General features: G+C 40.5%; 1 protein-coding gene across 1 annotated transcript in view; it reads left to right on the forward strand.

The window, feature by feature from the left end:
• Positions 1-19492, forward strand: part of bmp6 (bone morphogenetic protein 6) — a 121361-nt gene that overhangs the window by 84508 nt on the left and 17361 nt on the right. Inside the window, exons 3-4 of the mRNA XM_061921907.1 lie at positions 5817-5965; positions 6067-6267. Of these exons, the coding sequence (XP_061777891.1) occupies positions 5817-5965; positions 6067-6267 (350 nt within the window). The remainder of the gene's footprint in view (positions 1-5816; positions 5966-6066; positions 6268-19492) is intronic.

The raw sequence follows: 19492 nt of genomic DNA on the forward strand, positions 1-19492 counted from the left end.
ATATATCTATTGAATAATACTTCAACAAAATATGAATGTAAGTTCATAAACTGTGAAAAGAAATGAAACAATGCAATATTCAGTGTTGACAGCTACATTTTTTTGTTGTGGACATGTTCCATAAATATTAATGTTAAAGATTTCTTTTTTTGTGAAGAAATGTTTAGAATTAAGTTCATGAATCCAGATGGATCTCTATTACAATCCCCAAAGAGGGCACTTTAAGTTGATGATTACTTCTATGTGTAGAAATCTTTATTTACAATTGAATCACTTGTTTATATTTCAACAAGTTTTTAGTTATTTTTATATGTTTTTTCCAAATAGTTCAAGAAAGACCACTACAAATGAGCAATATTTTGCACTGTTATACAATTTAATATATCGGAAACTGATGACATAGTGCTGTATTTTACTTCTTTATCTCTTTTTTTCAACCAAAAATTATTTGCTCTGATTAGGGGGTACTTGAATTAAAAAAATGTTCACAGGGGGTACATCACTGAAAAAAGGTTGAGAACCACTGCCATAATGCACCTGCTATCAACCTGTTTTAATGTTTTATTTTTATTTTTACCGTGCTCTGTTTGTGTTGTGTTGTGTTTGCTCGTTTTTTCTTGTGTTATCTTTTAACCTGCCTATTGTACAGCACTTAGGCTACCTCTGTTGTAAATTTTAAATGGTAAATGGGTTGTACTTGTATAGTGCTTTTCTACCCCTTTTAAGGAGCCCAAAGCGCTTTGACAGTATTTCCACATTCGTCCATTCACACACTGATGGCGGGAGCTGCCATGCAAGGCGCTCACCAGGACCCATCAGGAGCAAGGGTGAAGTGTCTTGCCCAAGGACACAACGGACGTGACTTAGATGGTAGAAGGTGGGGATTGAACCAGTAATCCTCAGATTGCTGGCACAGCCATTCTACCAACTTCGCCACACAGTCCCCCATATGCTTTATAGATTAAGTTGATTTGATTTGATTTGATACTTAGGTTCTAAATGTTGTTTTTCAAATTCAATATTTTCCAACTATACGGTGCATCTGGAAAGTATTCACAGCACTATACTTTTTTCCATATTTTATGTGACAGCCTCATTCCAAAATTAAATTATAATTTTTTTCAAAATGTTACACACAATAATGACAATGTGAAACATTTTTTTTCCTGCAAATTATCTAAAAAACTGAGAAATCACATGTAGGTAAGTATTCACAGCATTTCCTTGTTGACGCACCATTGGCAACAATTACAGCCTCAAGTATTTTTGAAGACAATGCCACAAGCTTGGCACACCTATCCTGGGGCAGTTTCACCCATTCCTCTTTGCAGCACCTCTCAAGACTCATCAGGTTGGATGGGATTGGTTTTCATCCAGTATGTCTCTGTGCAATGCTACATTCATATTTCCCTCTATCCTGTCGCTGAAAACCCTCCCCACAGCATGATGCTGCCACCACCATGCTTCACTGTAGGGATGGTATTGGCCTGGTTATGAATGGTGCTTGGTTTCCTCCCAACATGTTGCCTGGTAGTCCCGCTAAAAACTTCAAACTTTGACCAGAGATTTTTGTTCCTCATGGTCTGAGAGTTTTTTCCAGGTGCATTTTGACAAAATTCCAGGTGGGCTGCCATGTGCCTTTTTCCAAGGAATCACTTCCTGGCCACTATACCATACAGGCCTGATTGGTGGTTTGCTGCAGAGATGGTTGTCCTCCTGAAATATTCTCCTCTCTCCACAGAGGAACGCTGTAGCTCTGACAGAGTGACCATCGGGTTCTTGGTCACCTCCCTCACTAGGGCTTCAGTTTAGACGGCCCTTCAGTTTTAGTAAGAGTCTTGGTTGTTCCATCTTCTACTATGTACGGATGATGGGGTCCACTGTGCTCATTGGGACTTTCAAGGCAGCAGATATTCTTCTGTACCCTTCCCCAGATTTGTGCCTCTAGACCAGGGGTAGGGGACCTATGGCTCTAGAGCCAGATGTGGCTCTTTTGATGACTGCATCTGGCTCTCAGATAAATCTTAGCTGACATTGCTTAACAGGATAAGTAATGAATAATTCCGCTGGTGATCACAGTGTCAAAAATATCGTTCAAAATATAAAACATTCTCCTGCATTTTTATCCATTCATCCGGTTTCTACCGCACCTGTTCGAGAAGTCGCATTAATGGTAAGAAGTATATTATTTATTGTTGGTTAGCTTCAGAACAACAATGTTATTAAAAATAATAAGAGACTTAATATACTCTAAAATTAATGTTGGTGTTACCTAAAAATGCACGCATTTAGTTGAATTAAGTCTTGAAATTTTTTTTATATGGCTCTCACGGAAATCATTTTAAAAATATTTGGCTTGTATGGCTCTCTCAGCCAAAAAGGTTCCCGGCCCCTGCTCCAGACTTTTCTGTCTCGGAGGTCTGCAGATAATTTTTTCAACTTAATGCTTGCCAATAGTATTTTGCCACCTTAATATTGCCCAAAGTATTTGGCCACCCATCCAAATGATCAGAATCAGGTGTCCTAATCACTTGGCCTGGCCACAGGTGTATAAAATCGAGCACTTGGGCATGGAGAATGTTTTTACTAGCATTTGTGACACAATGGCCCCCTTTCCAGCGTGGAACTGTCATGGGATGCCACCTGTGCAACAAATCCAGTCGAGAAATTTTCTTCGCTCCTAAATTTTCCAAAGTTCAACTGTCGGCTTTATCATAAGAAAATGGAAGAGTTTGGGAACAACAGCAACTCAGCCACAAAGTGGTAGGCCATATTAGAGAGGGGTCAGTGGATGCTGAAGCGCATAGTGCAAAGAGGTCACCGACTTTCTGCACAGTCAGTCACGTAAACTTATGAAATTATGGTGTAGGGTTGTTTTCAGGAGTTGGGCTTGCCCCCTTAGTTCCAGTGAAAGGAACTTGGAATGCACCAGGATACGAAAACATTTTGGACAATATTATGCCTCCAACCTTGTGGGAACAATTTGGAGCAAGCCCCTTCCTCTTCCAACATGACTGAGAACCAGTGCACAAAGAAAGGTCCATAAAGACATGTATGAAAGAGTCTGGTGTGGATGAACTTGACTGGCCTGCACAGAGTCCTGACCTGAGCCCGATAGAACACCTTTGGGATGAATTAAAACGGAGACTGAGAGCCAGGCCTTCTCGACCAACATCAGTGTGTGACCTCACCAATGCGCTTTTGGAAGAATGGTGGAAAATTCCTATAAACGCACTCCGCAACCTTGTAGACAGACTTCCCAGAAGAGTTGAAGCTGTAATAGCTGCAAAAGGTGGACCAGCATTATATTGAACCCTATGGGTTAGAAATGGGATGGCACTTCAAGTTCATATGTGAGATAAGGCAGGTGGCCAAATACTTTTGGCAATACAGTGTATATAGACATGTGTGTGCCTTTGCAAGTCATGTCCAACCAACTTCATTTACCACATGTGGACCACAATTAAGCTGTAGCAACATCTCAAAGATGATCAGTTGAACCAGGATGCACCTGAACTTACTTTTGAGCTGCATGGCAAAAGCTGCTAATACTTATGTACATGGGAATTTTTATTTTTAAATTTGGATAATTTAGCAACATATTAAAAAAAAAAATTGTGTAGAAATTTGAAGACAAAAAATAATTTGCTGCCTTGTGGAATAAAATAATATTGTGGAAAATAAATGTAGAAAAAGGGAAACACTGAATACTTTGTGGATGCACTGTATGCTTTCTTGCTTAAAGCATATGTAAGTATGTACAACACTTAAAACCTTTACCATATAAGTATACAGAGTTGAACTATGGAATTGATTAACATAATATGTCAAACAAAGTACTTTTTGATCCAGTATAAGCAACTGTTAAACATTTTTTACAAAGCACAAATAAGAGGAATCCTGATAAACATCTTGAACCATAACCAAATGATTTAATCTTATTCATCTAGTGATATAAATTGTAACTTACGATTTATATAAGAGGACAGTTGTATTTATTATTGATGTAAATTGTGTAACAAAACAAAGTGAACAAATGTGTTACTAATTGCTATGAAATGGAAAAATGGTAGGATCAAATAAGCTGTACTTCTTCCTTCTTCTTCTTGGACATGTTGTTGCTTAAATTGTATTTTATGTCCCTCAAATTATGCATTTTTACAGCTTGAATTCTACATTTTCTAGCATTAATTCCATATGTTATTGCTTACATTTTATATTTTTTCCTTCAAATTTTGTATTACCTTAAATTGTATATGGTCGTAGTAAAATTCTGTATTTTCTTAAATTATGTATTTTCTTGCTAAAATTATTTTTCTTAAAATTGTACATGTGCTTTCTTGAGTTCTTGATTTTCTTCCCAAAAGTCTATATTTTCTTAAATTCTATATTTTATTGGATAAATGTTGTATGTTGTTCCTCAAATTATATATGTTCTTGTTCAAATTGTCTATTTGCTTAAATTGTACATTTTCTTGCTTTAATTTTATTTTGCTTGAATTTTAGGTTTTCTCCCTCAAAATATTTATGTTCACACATTCTTTCTTTTTTTGCTCGAATTCTGTATTCCTTTTGATTAATTTCTATATTGTCTTGCTTGAATTTAAAATGTTCTTACATTTTATATGTTCTTCAAACTTTGTATTTTTGTGCTTAATTCTATATTTTCTATTTAAATTACATATTTTAGTGCGTAAAGGCCTAATAAAATTAGATTTTCTTATTTAAACGGGGATAGCAGGTCCATTCTATGTGGCATACTTGATCACCTCGCGATATTGCCATATTTTTGCTGAAAGGATTTAGTAGAGAACATCCACAATAAAGTTCGCAACTTTCGGTGCTAAGAGAAAAGCCCTGCCTTTACCGGAAGTCGCAGCTATGAACGGCACAAGCGCAACTTTTCTCCGGTAAGAAGCGACTTTTTAACCACAATTTTGTCACCGAAACCTGCTGGTTGACATTCCGTCGTGATTCATGTTCGCTTGACCGCGCTCTGATCCATAGTAAAGTTTCACCTCCAGGAATTTTAAACAAGGAATCACCGTGTGTTTGTGTGGCTAAAGGCTAAAGCTTCCCAACTCCATCTTTCTACTTTGACTTCTCCAATATTAATTGAACAAATCGCAAAATATTCAGCAACACAGATCTCCAAAATCCTGTGTAATTATGCGGTTAAAGCAGACAACTTTTAGATGTGTGTGTGTGCAGCGCTCATGCTTCCTAAAAACCCGTGACGTCTTGCCTACACGTCATCATTACACAACGTTTTCAAGACAAAACTCCTGGTAAATTTAAAATTGCAATTTAGTAAACTAAAAAGGCCGTATTGGCATGTGTTGCAATGTTAATATTTCATCATTGATATATAAAGTATCAGACTGCGTGGTCGGTAGTAATGGGTTTCAATAGGTCTTTAAATTTTGTCTTGCATACATTTTTAAATTTTTCCTTAAAATTCTGTATTTTCTTGCTCAAATGTAGTTTTTATTAAATCCTGTATTCTTTTTTGAGTACTATATTTTCTTAAAATAAATATTTTCTTTCATAAATTCTATATTTTCTTGCTAAAATCTTATATTTTCTTAAATTTGGTATTTTCTTTCTTGAATATTATAGTTTTACTAGAATTCTGTATTTTCTTGCTTTAATGCAATACTTTTTTTGCTCAGATTTTTTTTTGGCCCAGGTGTCTGAATATTTCTTTATTTTTGAATAAAACGTTTTAATTCAGGTGCTTTCAGGTGTTGTTTTTGCATCATCATTGCTAGTATGTTTAATTGAAAAGAGCGTCTTTATGACTTCTTGTCTTCCAGAGAAGCTGACTTGTTCCTGCTGGAGTCTCGCTGGCTGTGGGCGCAGGAAGAAGGCTGGCTGGAGTTTGACATCACGGCCACAAGTAACCTTTGGGTGATGAGTCCGCTGCACAACTTGGGCCTGCAGGTCAGCGTGGAGACCAGCAGCGGTAAGATATAATAACTGTATGAACTATACAACACTCATCCACTGTTGTCCGTGCATTGATTTTTTTGTAAACATACTTGGAATGTTTCCCCGCAAAAACAGGCCAAGGCATAAGCCCCAAAGATGCCGGGCTGATCGGGCGTGACGGCGCTCTGGAGAAGCAGCCCTTCATGGTGGCGTTCTTCAAGGTCAGCGATGTGCACATCCGCACAACCCGCTCCGCCGGTGGCAAGCGCCAGCGCCAGCAGAACCGCAACCGATCCACGCAGACGCAGGAGGCGTCCAGAGGGCCCGGCCAAGCAGGTCAGTCTGATGGCCGCCGTGCGACCTCATCACGTAGCGTGACCCACATCCAGTCACAAAGGCGACACCACAACGCGCCTCGCTACAACCTCACATGACTCATCACTTCTTGACTTTAGAACACCTTTTTGTTTGGAAAATGTATCCACCAGAAGTGTTTTATATGAAAAAAAAAAACCTGCAGTGTCCCACATACCCCCAGCAACGATTTTCTCTTTAAATTGCACAATTTCAATGTAGCTGACACAGCAACATTTTTCAACAGTATTACATAATAAATGGTACACAAACACCCCCCTAAAAATAGGTTATACATTAATTTCACATTATTACTACTTCTGCTAATACAACTACTATTATCAGTATTGATAATACCGTTAATATTACAACTACCAATAATACTGATGCTACTACTACTACTAAAACTTCAACTCCAATACTAAATGTTACTACTTATGCTAATACAATTACAATACTAATAATACTAATACTTTTGCTACAACTACCAACTACTTTTAACTACTACTAATCAGAATCAGAATCAGAATCAGAATCAGACATACTTTATTAATCCCCGAGGGGAAATTAAAATTTTCAGCACAATCCCAATCAAGATCAGACAAACATTACAGGGAGACAGAACAGGATCGGTGACGGGTCTGCCAACTTCCGGCGCCCCTTACAAAAAAGTTGAGATACTGGTAAACAAGTGGGGGGGAATGGGAGGAAAAAAAAAAAGAATAAAATAAAATAAAAAAAATCGGTCTAAGCCTGGGCCCCTGGAGAGGGGGTCCAGGCTGAGGCCAAGGGGAAAAAAACAACTCATAGCCATAGCACACATCCCTCTTACATGTATGTAAGAGGGAAACATCAAAAATCAAAGAACAAAAAGGACATTAAAGACATAATGCTAATGTTATTAATTATACTAATGGTAATAATGATACCCTTACTATTAACTACTACAGTACTAATTATACTTATGCGAATGCAACTACAGCACTACTACTAACAATGCAACGACTAGTAAAACTACTACTTATGCTAATGTTTCTACTAATAATACTAAGGCAACTGCAATACTAATAGTACTAATGCTACAACTACTATTATTATTGCTAATGTTAATAATTTGACTACTAACGCTACTACTAATAATGCTAATACAACTACAATACTAGTAATACTAATGCTATGACTACTAATATTATTGCAAATGTTAATCATTTGACTGCTAATGCTACTATGACTGCTAATGCTAAGACTTGTAATATTAGTGCAAATGCTAACACTACGATTGCTAGTGCTACTACGACTGGTAATGCTTTGAATACTCATATCGCTAATGCTACGACTACTAATATTAACGCGACTACTAATGTTAACGCAAATGCTAATACTGTGATTCGTAATGCTACGACTACTAAAGCTAATGCTATGACTACTAATAACGCTAATACTAATACTACGACTAGTACGACTAGTACGACTACTAATATTAATGATACCAATGCTAATGCTACTAATTAGTAGTACTAATACTACCACGACTACTAAGACGAATGTTAATGCTATGACAATTTCTAAAACTAATGCTACTGCTACTACTGCACCTACTAATACCAATGCTATAACAATGCCGATGCACTGTCGAACACAATACAAAACACAAGAACTACAAAACCAATATTACAAAATATACTTTTATTGGAACAAAAAAATCACTACTTTGTATTAAACAAAAAATACATGTTGAAACCAAAGAACCAGAACTCGTGACACAATTTTTCTGTACACATCAGACGAACCACTGTATTGAATATAAAAAATGTGTGCCATCAGCAGTTTCTGCCAAGATGGCTGCATGTAGAACATACAATTACATGAATACACTACATACTACAAATAATTAATACAATAAATAATTGCAAGAAAACCAGAATGTCTTGAAGAATGTCTTGGACTTGGAGAATCAGCACCTCCAAGTCCGAGTCCATGGTTCTCGCCCGGAAAAGGGTGGAGTGTATTCTCCGGGTTGGGGAGGAGACCCTGCCCCAAGTGGAGGAGTTCAAGTACCTCGGAATCTTGTTCACGAGGGAGGGAAGAGTGGATCGTGAGGTCGACAGGCGGATCGGTGCGGCGTCTTCAGTAATGCGGAAGATGTATCGATCCGTTGTGGTGAAGAAGGAGCTGAGCCGGAAGGCAAAGCTCTCAATGTACCGGTCGATCTACGTTCCCATCCTCACTTATGGTCATGAGCTTTGGGTTATGACCGGAAGGACAATATCAAAGGTACAAGCTGCCAAAATGAGTTTCCTCCGCCGGGTGCCGGGATTCTCGCTCAGAGATAGGGTGAGAAGCTCTGTCATCCAGGGGGAGCTCAAAGTAAAGCCGCTGCTCCTCCACATCAAGAGGAGCCAGATGAGGTGGTTAGGGCATCTGGTCAGAATGCAATCTGAACGCCTCCCTAGGGAGGTGTTTAGGGCACGTCCAACCGGTAGAAGGCCATGGGGAAGAGATGGACGAAGTGGCTGGCGAGAGGGAAGTCTGGGCTTTCCTGCTTAAGCTGCTGCCCCCGCGACCCGACCTCGGCTAAGCAGAAGAAGGTGGATGGATGGACCAGAATGTCTTCTTATGAGTGGCACGTACAAATCCCAGCAGTACCTATAGACGGCCACTCGGTGACAGTGTGGACCTGAAAGAACCTTCCATTGCGCGTCTAGTTTTACTTCATTGTCGTTCTATTACAGTGTTGAATGGCAGCAATATAAATGAGTTGCAACATGACTTTACGGTAATAAAGTTGCCAAATCTGCCCTAACAAGGACAGGCCGTATGCGGCGCTTTGGACTTTACATAACCCGGAACATCAAGAGCCCTCCGCCTTGCCACTCGGGACGCAGGCGAGTGTAAATATTTAGATCTGACACAGGAAGTGAGCAGCCCCCCCCCCCTCCCCCCCACACACACACGCGCACACACACACACACACACACACACACACACACACACTTACCCCACCCTCCCAACTACCCTTGTGTCTGCAGGATGAGAGGATGGGCGAAGGGTGCAGGAGGACACGCGCTTTTAATACGCCGTCACTCACTCGTGCTTATGGCATCGTATACTTATGTCATCAAAGGTGCAACTTCCTTTCTGTTATTACGGAGTGTTATCGGTAGAATTTGGGGGAAATTGGTGCTGTATTTAGTTTATGTTGTAATAATATAAGGTCGTAGCAACAAAGTCATCATATCGTGCTAAATGTCTTCCAGATGACACAAGCGCTAAGATTTGTGCCTAACACATAAGTGCAGCTTTGGACATGATTGTGTGTCTGATCAGTGATCGTCAGTTTAGAGACGACAATCTGCAGTCCAGTTGCTTGTTTGCTACCCTTGATCTGAAAGGACATTAAGTACAGTATTGGCACACTCCTGTCCTATATGACCAAAAATAGCACAGCACTCATGTCATATAGAGGATCTTTGACTAGGGTTTTTGCAACAGATGACTCAAATCAATAGATGACCAAAAATAGCACAGCACTCATGTCATATATAGGACCTTTGACTATGGTGTTTTGCAACAGATGACCAAAAACAGCACAACACTCATGTCATATATAGGACCTTTGACTAGGGGGTTTTGCAATAGATGACCAAAAACAGCACAACACTCATGTCATATATAGGACCTTTGACTAGGGGGTTTTGCAATAGATGACCAAAAACAGCACAGTACTCCAGTCATATAGAACATCTTTGACTGGCATTTGCAGCAGATGACCAAAATCATGCAGAGGGTCTTTAATTAGCATTTTTGCAGTACATTCTTAAAAACAGTCGATCATTCCTCTTATATCGAGGACCTTTTACTATTGTTTTTTTCTCAGCCAGTCCTTGACAACAGCACATAGGAGGGATTTGACTTGCCAGATCCTTACAAACAACAGAGCGCTCCTTACTTATTAATGATCTTTGATGAGTGCAGAATCATTTTAAACACTGCACACACAACTCTCCTGTCATATAAAACATCTTTGATTATATGTTTGGAAGTATGTCCTTCACAAAAGCAGTGTTCCTGCCGAAGGATCTTTGACTGGCATTTTTGCGGGGGAGATCTTTTAAAAAACAGCATAGTGTTCCTGACATGTACTTTTTAAAAAAAAAAGTGTCATATAGAACAGTGGTTCTCAACCTTTTTTCAGTGATGTACGCCCTGTGAACATCTTTTAATTCAAGTACCCCCTAATCAGAGCAAAGCATTTTTGGTTGAAAAAAAGAGATAAAGAAGTAAAATACAGCACTGTCATCAGGTTCTGATTTATTAAATTGTACAACAGTGCAAAATATTGTTGATTTGTAGTTGTCTTTCTTGAACTTTTAGGAAAAAAACATATAAAAATAACTAAAAACTTGTTGAAAAATAAACAAGTGATTCAATTATAAATAAAGATTTCCACATAGAAGTAATCATCAACTTAAAGTGCCCTCTTTGGGGATTGTAATAGAGATCCATCTGGATTCATAAACTAATTCTAAAAATGTCTTCATAAAAAAAATCTTTAACATGAATATTTATGGAACATGTTCACACAAAATCTCAGCTACAATCGGGCGGAAGGCAGGGTACACCCTGGACAAGTCGCCATCTCATCGCAGGGCCAACACAGATAGACAGACAACATTCACACTCACACTCACACACTAGGGCCAATTTAGTGTTGCCAAATCTAGCTGTCAACACTGAATATTGCATTGTTGCATTTCTTTTCACACTTTATGAACTTACATTCATATTTTGTTAAAGTATTATTCAATAAATATATTTATAAAAGATTTTTGAATTGCTATTTTTTAGAATATTTAAAAAAAATCTCACATACCCCTTGGCATACCTTCAAGTACCCCCAGGGGTACGCGTACCCCCATTTGAGAACCACTGATATAGAAGATGTTGGACTATAGTTTTCGCAGAATCTTTGTAAAGACGCTCCTGTTACACCTTTGACTTGTCTTTTTGCTGTATGTCCTTAAGGGCAGCATAGAGCTCCTGCCATAGAGGATCTTTGGCTGTGTGTAGTGAGAGTGTGTAGCAGTACAACAGATTTGTGTGCATTGTTGCTGAAGGACACAGGCAGCTAATGTGTTGCTGCTGTCGACTGTGAGGGGAAATGAACAACCATTCTGGGAAGGAATACGAGGTCCCAGAAGAAGGCGTGCGGCCTGTAATTAGAGCCAGCCAGTCATTAGCCGCGCAGCTAAAAGACTGACCACGCTAACAGTATCGCTTGAAGAATTATAATGACAGCACTCGGCCCAGCTGTGTTTTTTCATCCTTCTCCTTGCTGCGGCCCCGCCCCTTCTTCTTTTGTTTACCAACGCAGTAATTAGACGCGGCGCAGCTCCCTGGCAGGGTTTAATAACCTCTGCGATGAAAGACAGGAAGCAAGATAAAGTCGCGGGGAGGAGAGAAGACGTCAAGTCCTTCACAACGCACTTCCGGGTCAGGACACAGTTTGTTGACATGAGACCTAATTTGCCGATTTGCAGCTAGCTTTGACGCATTTGAGTAAAAAAAAACAAAAAACAATTTTTTTAGAACAACAAATACACTTTTTGGAAGATGAGCATTCACCGAGCCTTTCTGCTCAGTCCAAGGGCCTCTTGTATCAAGCTTGTGTACGCACAAAAACATGCAAAACGCCCTTTCGTACTGCAAAGTGCAGGACAAATAGACTCAAAAACTCCTTTGTCCGACACGCCATCAGACTGCACAACTCCTCTCTGTGGAGGAGGGGGGTACTAGGATGACAGGGGATGTAAAATCAATCAATCAATCAATCAATCAATGTTTATTTATATAGCCCTAAATCACAAGTGCTTCAAAGGGCTGCACAAACCACAACGACATCCTCGGTAGGGCCCACATAAGGGCAAGAAAAAACTCACCCCAGTGGGACGTCGACCATGATGACTATGAGAAACCTTGGAGAGGACCACATATGTGGCCAACCCCCTCCAGGGGACCGACAGCAATGGATGTCGAACGGATCTAACAAGATATTGTGAAAGTCCAGTCCATAGTGGATTTAACGTAACCGTGAGAATCAAGTCCAAAGTGGATTCAACATAGTAGCGAGAGTCCCATCCAAAGTGGAGCCAACCGATGCATAGGCGAGCGGTTCATCTTGGGTCCCGACTCTGGACGAGCGGTCCATCCTGGGTCCCGATTTTGGACAGCCAGTACTTCATCCATGACCGGACCCCCTCCGCAAGGGAGGGGGAGACATAGGAGAAAAAGAAAAGAAACGGCTGATCAACTGGTCTAAAAAGGGGGTCTATTTAAAGGCTAGAGTATACAAATGAGTTTTAAGGTGAGACTTAAATGCTTCTACTGAGGTAGCATCTCGAACTGTTACCGGGAGGGCATTCCAGAGTACTGGAGCCCGAACAGAAAACGCTCTGTAGCCTGCAGACTTTTTTTAGACTCTGAGAATCACTAAATAGCCGGAGTCCTTTGAACGCAAATTTCTTGATGGGACATATGGTACAATACAATCAGCAAGATAGGATGGAGCTAGACCGTGTAGTATTTTATATGTAAGTAGTAAAACCTAAAAGTCACATCTTAAACAATAATTTTTTAAATTTTTTTTAAGTGCAATACATTTTCATAACATGGTCACTACTGCTGTGATTCTGTCATTATATTCTTATTTTTACCGATATATTTGTATTCTTTTTGTTGCTTCTTATTTTTATTCTTATTGTTATATTCTAAATTGTATTTCCATTTATATCCGTATTATTTACTTTTTACTTTTCAAATGTGTTCTCAATTCTGTACACTGCTGCTGGAATTTTAATTTTCCTGAGGGAACTCTCCTGAAGGAATCATCCATTCATCCATCCATTTCTACCGCTTTTTTCCTTCGGGGTGGCGGGGGGCGCTGGAGCCTAACTCAGCTACAATCGGGCGGAAGGCAGTGTATACCCTGGACAAGTCGCCACCTCATCGCAGGGCCAACACAGATAGACAGACAACATTCACACTCACATTCACACACTAGGGCCAATTTAGTGTTGCCAATCATCCTATCCCCAGGTACATGTTTTTGGATGTGGAAGGAAGCCGGAGTACCCGGAGGGAACCCATGCAGTCACGGGGAGATCATGCAAACTCACACACAGAAAGATCCCGAGCCCGGTATTGAACCCAGGACTGTTCAGGACCTTGGTATTGTGAGACAGATGCACTAACCCCTCTTGCACTGGGCTGCCTTTCCATTTATATCCCCATTATTTACTTTTTAAATTTGTTGTAAATTCTGTACACTGGAATTTAAATTTTCCTGAGGGAACTCTCCTGAAAGAATCAATATAGTACTATCTATCTATCTATGTATGAAAACTGGCGATGAGGTGGAAATGTGCGCTGCCACACGGCAACTTCACAGCTGTCGTAGCCACATTTCTACATGGATACTTTGGTTTCACACAGAGATGGTGCTAGGTAACAGTTCTCATAAAAAAGTGCCAACTTTTACTCCTTCGATTAATTTACTCCATTGGTGCCCCCCTACCCCCCATTCATTAACAATGGTCATACTGTTAAAATTGCCTGAATTACTTTTTATTTTTGTCCTAAATCAGTGGTGTCAAACATCTTTTCATTGAGGGCCACATTGCAATTATGGCTGCCATCAGAGGGCCGCTTGTAACAGCGAATAATGTATGAATTTGCCTCTGGATTACATTAATAATTATATAAATTGTTTTAAGTAGACTGTCGATTTTACAGTAAAAACTTTACATTTGCAAAATAAAATAGTGTTTTTGTTATTTTTTCCAACAACGGAAAAAGCTGGCAGCTTAGTTGCCAGAATAGTTTTTTACAACATTATATTGTTAATGAAAAAAACAGAACACGTTCTTTTTTTTATTCTGGCAACTTAGCTGCCAATTTTTCTACCGTAAAAACAAATGTACCGTCTTTCCTTCTACAGCAGGGGTCGGCAACCTTTACCACTCAAAGAGCCATTTTGACCAGTTTCACAAAATAAAGAAGACAATGGGAGCCGCAACCGATCTTACGAACATCTAACCCTAACCCAAACCCCCGCGCGTTGGTTGAGGTGGGCGGGGTTGGACGCGCGGGGTCAGGAATAGTCATGATGCAAAGGATTCTGGGTATTTGTTTTGTTGCGTTTATGTTGTGTTACTGTGAGGATGTTCTCCCGAAATGTGTTTGTCGTTCATGTTCATGTTGTAGAGGACGTTAAAAGTAATGCCATTACGGCACACACTCAAAGTTGTAGTCCGAGTGAAAATCGGAGAATGCTGACCCCGGGTGATGTCCGGGAGGGGCACCAAAATCCGGAATTCCCCCGTAACAGTCTGGGGGCGTCGGCGATTATGCTGCTGAGCCACATCAGAGTTGCCAAAGAGCCGCATGCGGCTCCGGAGCCGCGGGTTGCCGACCCCTGATCTACAGTTATACACCCTTAAAAACAACAACCGTAGATTTTACAGTCAAAAACTGGCAGCGCAGTCAACAGAATTTTAACGCAATAAATAGTAGTAGGTTTTTTTTTCAATTTGCAGTTACAGTGAAGAAAATAAGTATTTGAACACCGTGCTATTTTGCAAGTTCTCCTACTTAGAAATCATGGAAGGGTTTGAAATTTTCGCGGTAGGTGCATAAGACGGCTCAGAAGATCATCGGCCGCCCTCTCCCCTCTCTGATGGACATCTACACTTCCCGCTGCCTCAACAGAGCCAGTGCCATCATCAAGGACAGCACCCACCCTGGCTCTGACCTGTTCCACCTGCTACCCTCTGGGAAGCGCTACAGGTGCATAAAAACCAAGACAAACAGACTAAAGAACAACTTCTTCCCCAGGGCCATAACCACCCTGAACGGACTGCCTCATTGACCCTCATAACTGCCTTTTCTTCGGTGCAATAACCCTTTCCACCAACCACCCGGTTTATTTCATGTGGATATTCATGTATATATTCATTTCACCCACTGTATAGAGTCACATTTGTACAGAGTGTATAGGGTGTACATTTGTACAGAGTGTATAGGGTGTACATTTGCACAGTGTACAATGTACAGATGGTATAGAGCGTACACTGTTCTCTTCCACACCTTTCTTTGCACTTCTATATTTTTATTTTTATATATTTACACATTGTTTTCTTGCATGCACACATCGCACTGTATGGAATGGCCTCAATCTCGTTACCCTGCGTAATGACAATAAAGCTGATTCTGATTCTGATGTCCACTGTATGAGAGATACCTTGAAAAGAAAAATCCAGAAATCACAATCTATGATTTTTTAACAATTTATTCGTGTGATACAGCTGAAGATAATTATTTAAACACCAACATTAATATTTGGTAGAAAAGCCTTGGTTTGCAATTACAGAGGTCAAACGTTTCCTGTAGTTCTTCACCAGGTTTGCACAGACTGCAGGAGGGATTTTGGCCCACTCCTCTACACAGATCTTCTCTAGATCAGTCAGGTTTCTGGGCTGTCGCTGAGTAACACAAACTTTCAGCTCCCTCCAAAGATTTTTAATTGGATTTAGGTCTGGAGACTGGCTAGGCCACTCCAGAACCTTGATATGGTTCTTACGAAGCCACTTATTGGTTTTCCTGGCTGTGTGCTTCGGGTCATTGTCAAGTTGGAAGATCCAGCCACGACTCATCTTCAATGATCTGACAAAGGGAAGGAGGTTTTTGGCCAAAATCTCACAATACATGGCTGCAGACATCCTCTCCTTAATACAGTGCAGTCGTCCTGTCCCATGAGCAAAAAAACATCCCCAAAGCATGATGCTACCACCTCCATGCTTCACAGTAGGAGTGGTGTTCTTTGGATGATACGCATCATTCTTCTTCCTCCAAACATGCATTGTGGAATTCTGACCAAAAAGGTCAATTTTGGTCTCATCTGTCCACAAAACTTTCTCCCATGACTCCTCTGGATCATCCAAATGGTCATTGGCAAACTTAAGACGGGCCTTAACATGTGCTGGTTTAAGCAGGGGAACCTTCCGTGCCATGCATGATTTCAAACCATGACGTCTTAGTGTATTACCAACAGTCACCATGGAAACAGTGGTCCCAGCTCCTTTCAGGTCATTGACCAAGTCCTGCCGTGTAGTCCTGGGTGGATTCCTCACCTTTCTTAGCATCATTGAGACCCCACGAGGTGATATCTTGCATGGGGCTACACTCCGATTGAGATTGACCGCCATGTTTTGCTTCTTCCATTTTCTAATGATTGCTCCAACAGTGGACATTTTTTCACCAAGCTGCTTGGCAGTTTCACCTGAGCCTTTCCATCCTTGTGGAGTTGTACAATTTTGTCTCTGGTGTCTTTGAACAGCTCTTTGCTCTTAGCCATGCTGAATGTTTGGGTCTTACTGATTGTATGGGGTGGACAGGTGTCTTTATGCAGCTAACGACCTCACACAGGTGCATCTGATTCAGGATAATACAGTGGAGTGGAGGAGGACTTTTAAAGGCGGACTAACAGGTCTTTGAGGGTCAGAATTCTAGGTGATAGACAGGTGTTCAAATACTTATTTTCAGCTGTAGCACACAAATATATTTTTAATAAATCATAGATTTTGATTTCTGGATTTTTCTTTTTATGTTATCTATCATACAGTGGACATGCACCTACCGTGAAAATTTCAGACCCCTCCATGATTTCTAAGTGGGAAAACTTGCAAAATAGCACGGTGTTCAAATACTTATTTTCTTGACTGTATATGCTGTAAAGAGCAACGTAAAATGTATTGTATTTTTTTTACTAAATTGATGGGTAGTTTGCTGTAAAGCATTTTTATTTAGACAAAAACATGTTTAGAAAGTATGATGATTATACTGTAATATTTGTTGCAATATTGGATACTATTAAAGTTTAAAATGTATGCAATTTCAATCAGTACATATATTTTTTCCGTCAAAATGAAAAAAAAATCAATGACATTTAGTAGGAATATTAAGTGCTTTATTGACACATATCATTTCTAGGTGTTTGCGGACCAGGTCTGGCCCCCGGGCCTTGAGTTTGACACCTGTGGCCTAAATAATCACCTCATGACGCCGGCCACTAATCGTGTGATTTTACCCCTTTAAGATCACAGCCTATGAGAAATAAATGACTGAGGAAACTATTTGAACACGCCTTTGTGACTTAAGCAAGATATGGTAACACTTTATTTTTAAGGTGTCGCCATGAGCGTGTCATAAAGGTGACATGGGATGTGACACTTTGAAGTAGCATTGATGTTCATGATTATGTTTATGACAGGCTTGTGTGCACACCTTCAAAATAAAGTGTGATCAAATCTTCCTTAAGTCACAAAGGCATGTGGGGTCCGCCCACATCTGCGGTCCCTTCCATTGGGTTTACTTTTTTCTTGCCCTGATGTGGAATCTATGTCGTTTTGGCCTTTGCAGCCCTTTGAGACACTTGTCAATCAATCAATCAATCAATCAATCAATCAATCTTTATTTATATAGCCCTAAATCACAAGTGTCTCAAAGGGTTGCACAAGCCACAATGGCATCCCCGGTTCAGCACCCACATAAGGAAAAACTCACAACCCAGTGGGATGTCGATGAGAAGGACTATGAGAAACCTTGGAGAGGACCTCAAATGCGGAAGGCGGCGTACACCCTGGACAAGTCGCCACCTCATTGAAGGGCCAACACAGCTAGACAGACACATTCACACCATCCATCCATTTTCTACCGCTTATTCCCTTTGGGATCGCGGGGAGCTCTGGTGCCTATCTCAGCTACAATCGGGCGTAAGGCAGGGTAAACCCCGGACAAGTTGCCACCTCATCGCTGGGCCAACACAGATAGACAGACAACATTCACACTCACATTCACACACTAGAGGTACCCGAAGGGAACCCACGCACTCACGGGGAGAACATGCAAACTCCACACAGAAAGATCCCGAGTCCGGGATTGAACCCAGGACTACTCAGGACCTTCGTATTGTAAGGCACATGCACTAAGCCCTGTTCCACTGTGCTGCCCTGTTTAAAATTAAAATACAGTAAAACTTCTTACCTTTTAAAGTTGTCGGACAGAAATACTGTCACCTAGTGGCGTTTTATTGGTATTGCTGGCATTACCAAAAATCAACGACTTAAAAAGGCATGCTGCCCCTCCACAAAATTCTGGTTCAACTTGGACACATGCTTGCTTGCATTAATAACTTCTGACATTTTGACTGTGCACAATGTAGCCCTTAGCTTAGCATCATGTGAGCACCGTAAACAGTCTGTGATGCTACTTTAATGTGAAAAACACCTTCAAACACTAAAATACTCTCAAAAAAATATGTCTAAAGGTCACAATTCATATTCTTTTTTCTTTGCGGGTCTTGCTGTGGGCTAAGTGAAGGAAAAAGTCATGAATGAAAGAAAGCTCATGGGAGCTCAGTAGTAGCTGTGCAGTGTTACGTTTTAACTGTCAGGAAGGGAAAGATGTGGTTTATGGGCACCACAAATCTGAGCCTTTTACACTCAATGAAAGCCACTGTAAATATCAGCTTTATTCCTACTGAAGAATAATTATAATACACTCTCACTGCTTACAGCTGTTAATATCTATAACAGACTTTTCCTACAATACATTTTTTTGTTTAAAGAATGACAACTGATTTCTCTAATCTGCTGCCACGTCCACACGGCTTCATAATAGCCATTGAAGTAGAATTATACAGTACATACAGCATATGTATATATGTGTGTATATTTGTGTGTGTGTATATACAATCGCGATCAAAAGTTTACATACACTTATAAAGAACATAATGTCATGGCTGTCTTGAGTTTCCAAACAACTTTTTAAATACACCAATGGTGCAACTGGACACATCCTCAGTGATGTAACCTAGGATCACAGGGGGTTTCGGATCTTTCAACAATCAGACCCCCTCCCCTAGGCGACCCAGCCAGGGTTGATCAGGCCCCAGCCTGTGTCCAGGTAGCGCTACTGCCCTACATGCCACGCCTCTCCCCTCCTGATCCACAGCCACCTTGATGCCACTTCTGCTGCATCTCTGACTAACTTCACGGCCCTTTGCTGGCTGGCCCCTGTGATGCCAAGCATTCTGTAGGCCCTGCAGAAAGATTTGCCCACAAACCCTCGACATCCCACTTCAACAGGCCGG

The sequence above is a fragment of the Nerophis ophidion genome, linkage group LG15, assembly GCF_033978795.1.
Source record: "Nerophis ophidion isolate RoL-2023_Sa linkage group LG15, RoL_Noph_v1.0, whole genome shotgun sequence".
Lineage (NCBI taxonomy): Eukaryota > Metazoa > Chordata > Actinopteri > Syngnathiformes > Syngnathidae > Nerophis > Nerophis ophidion.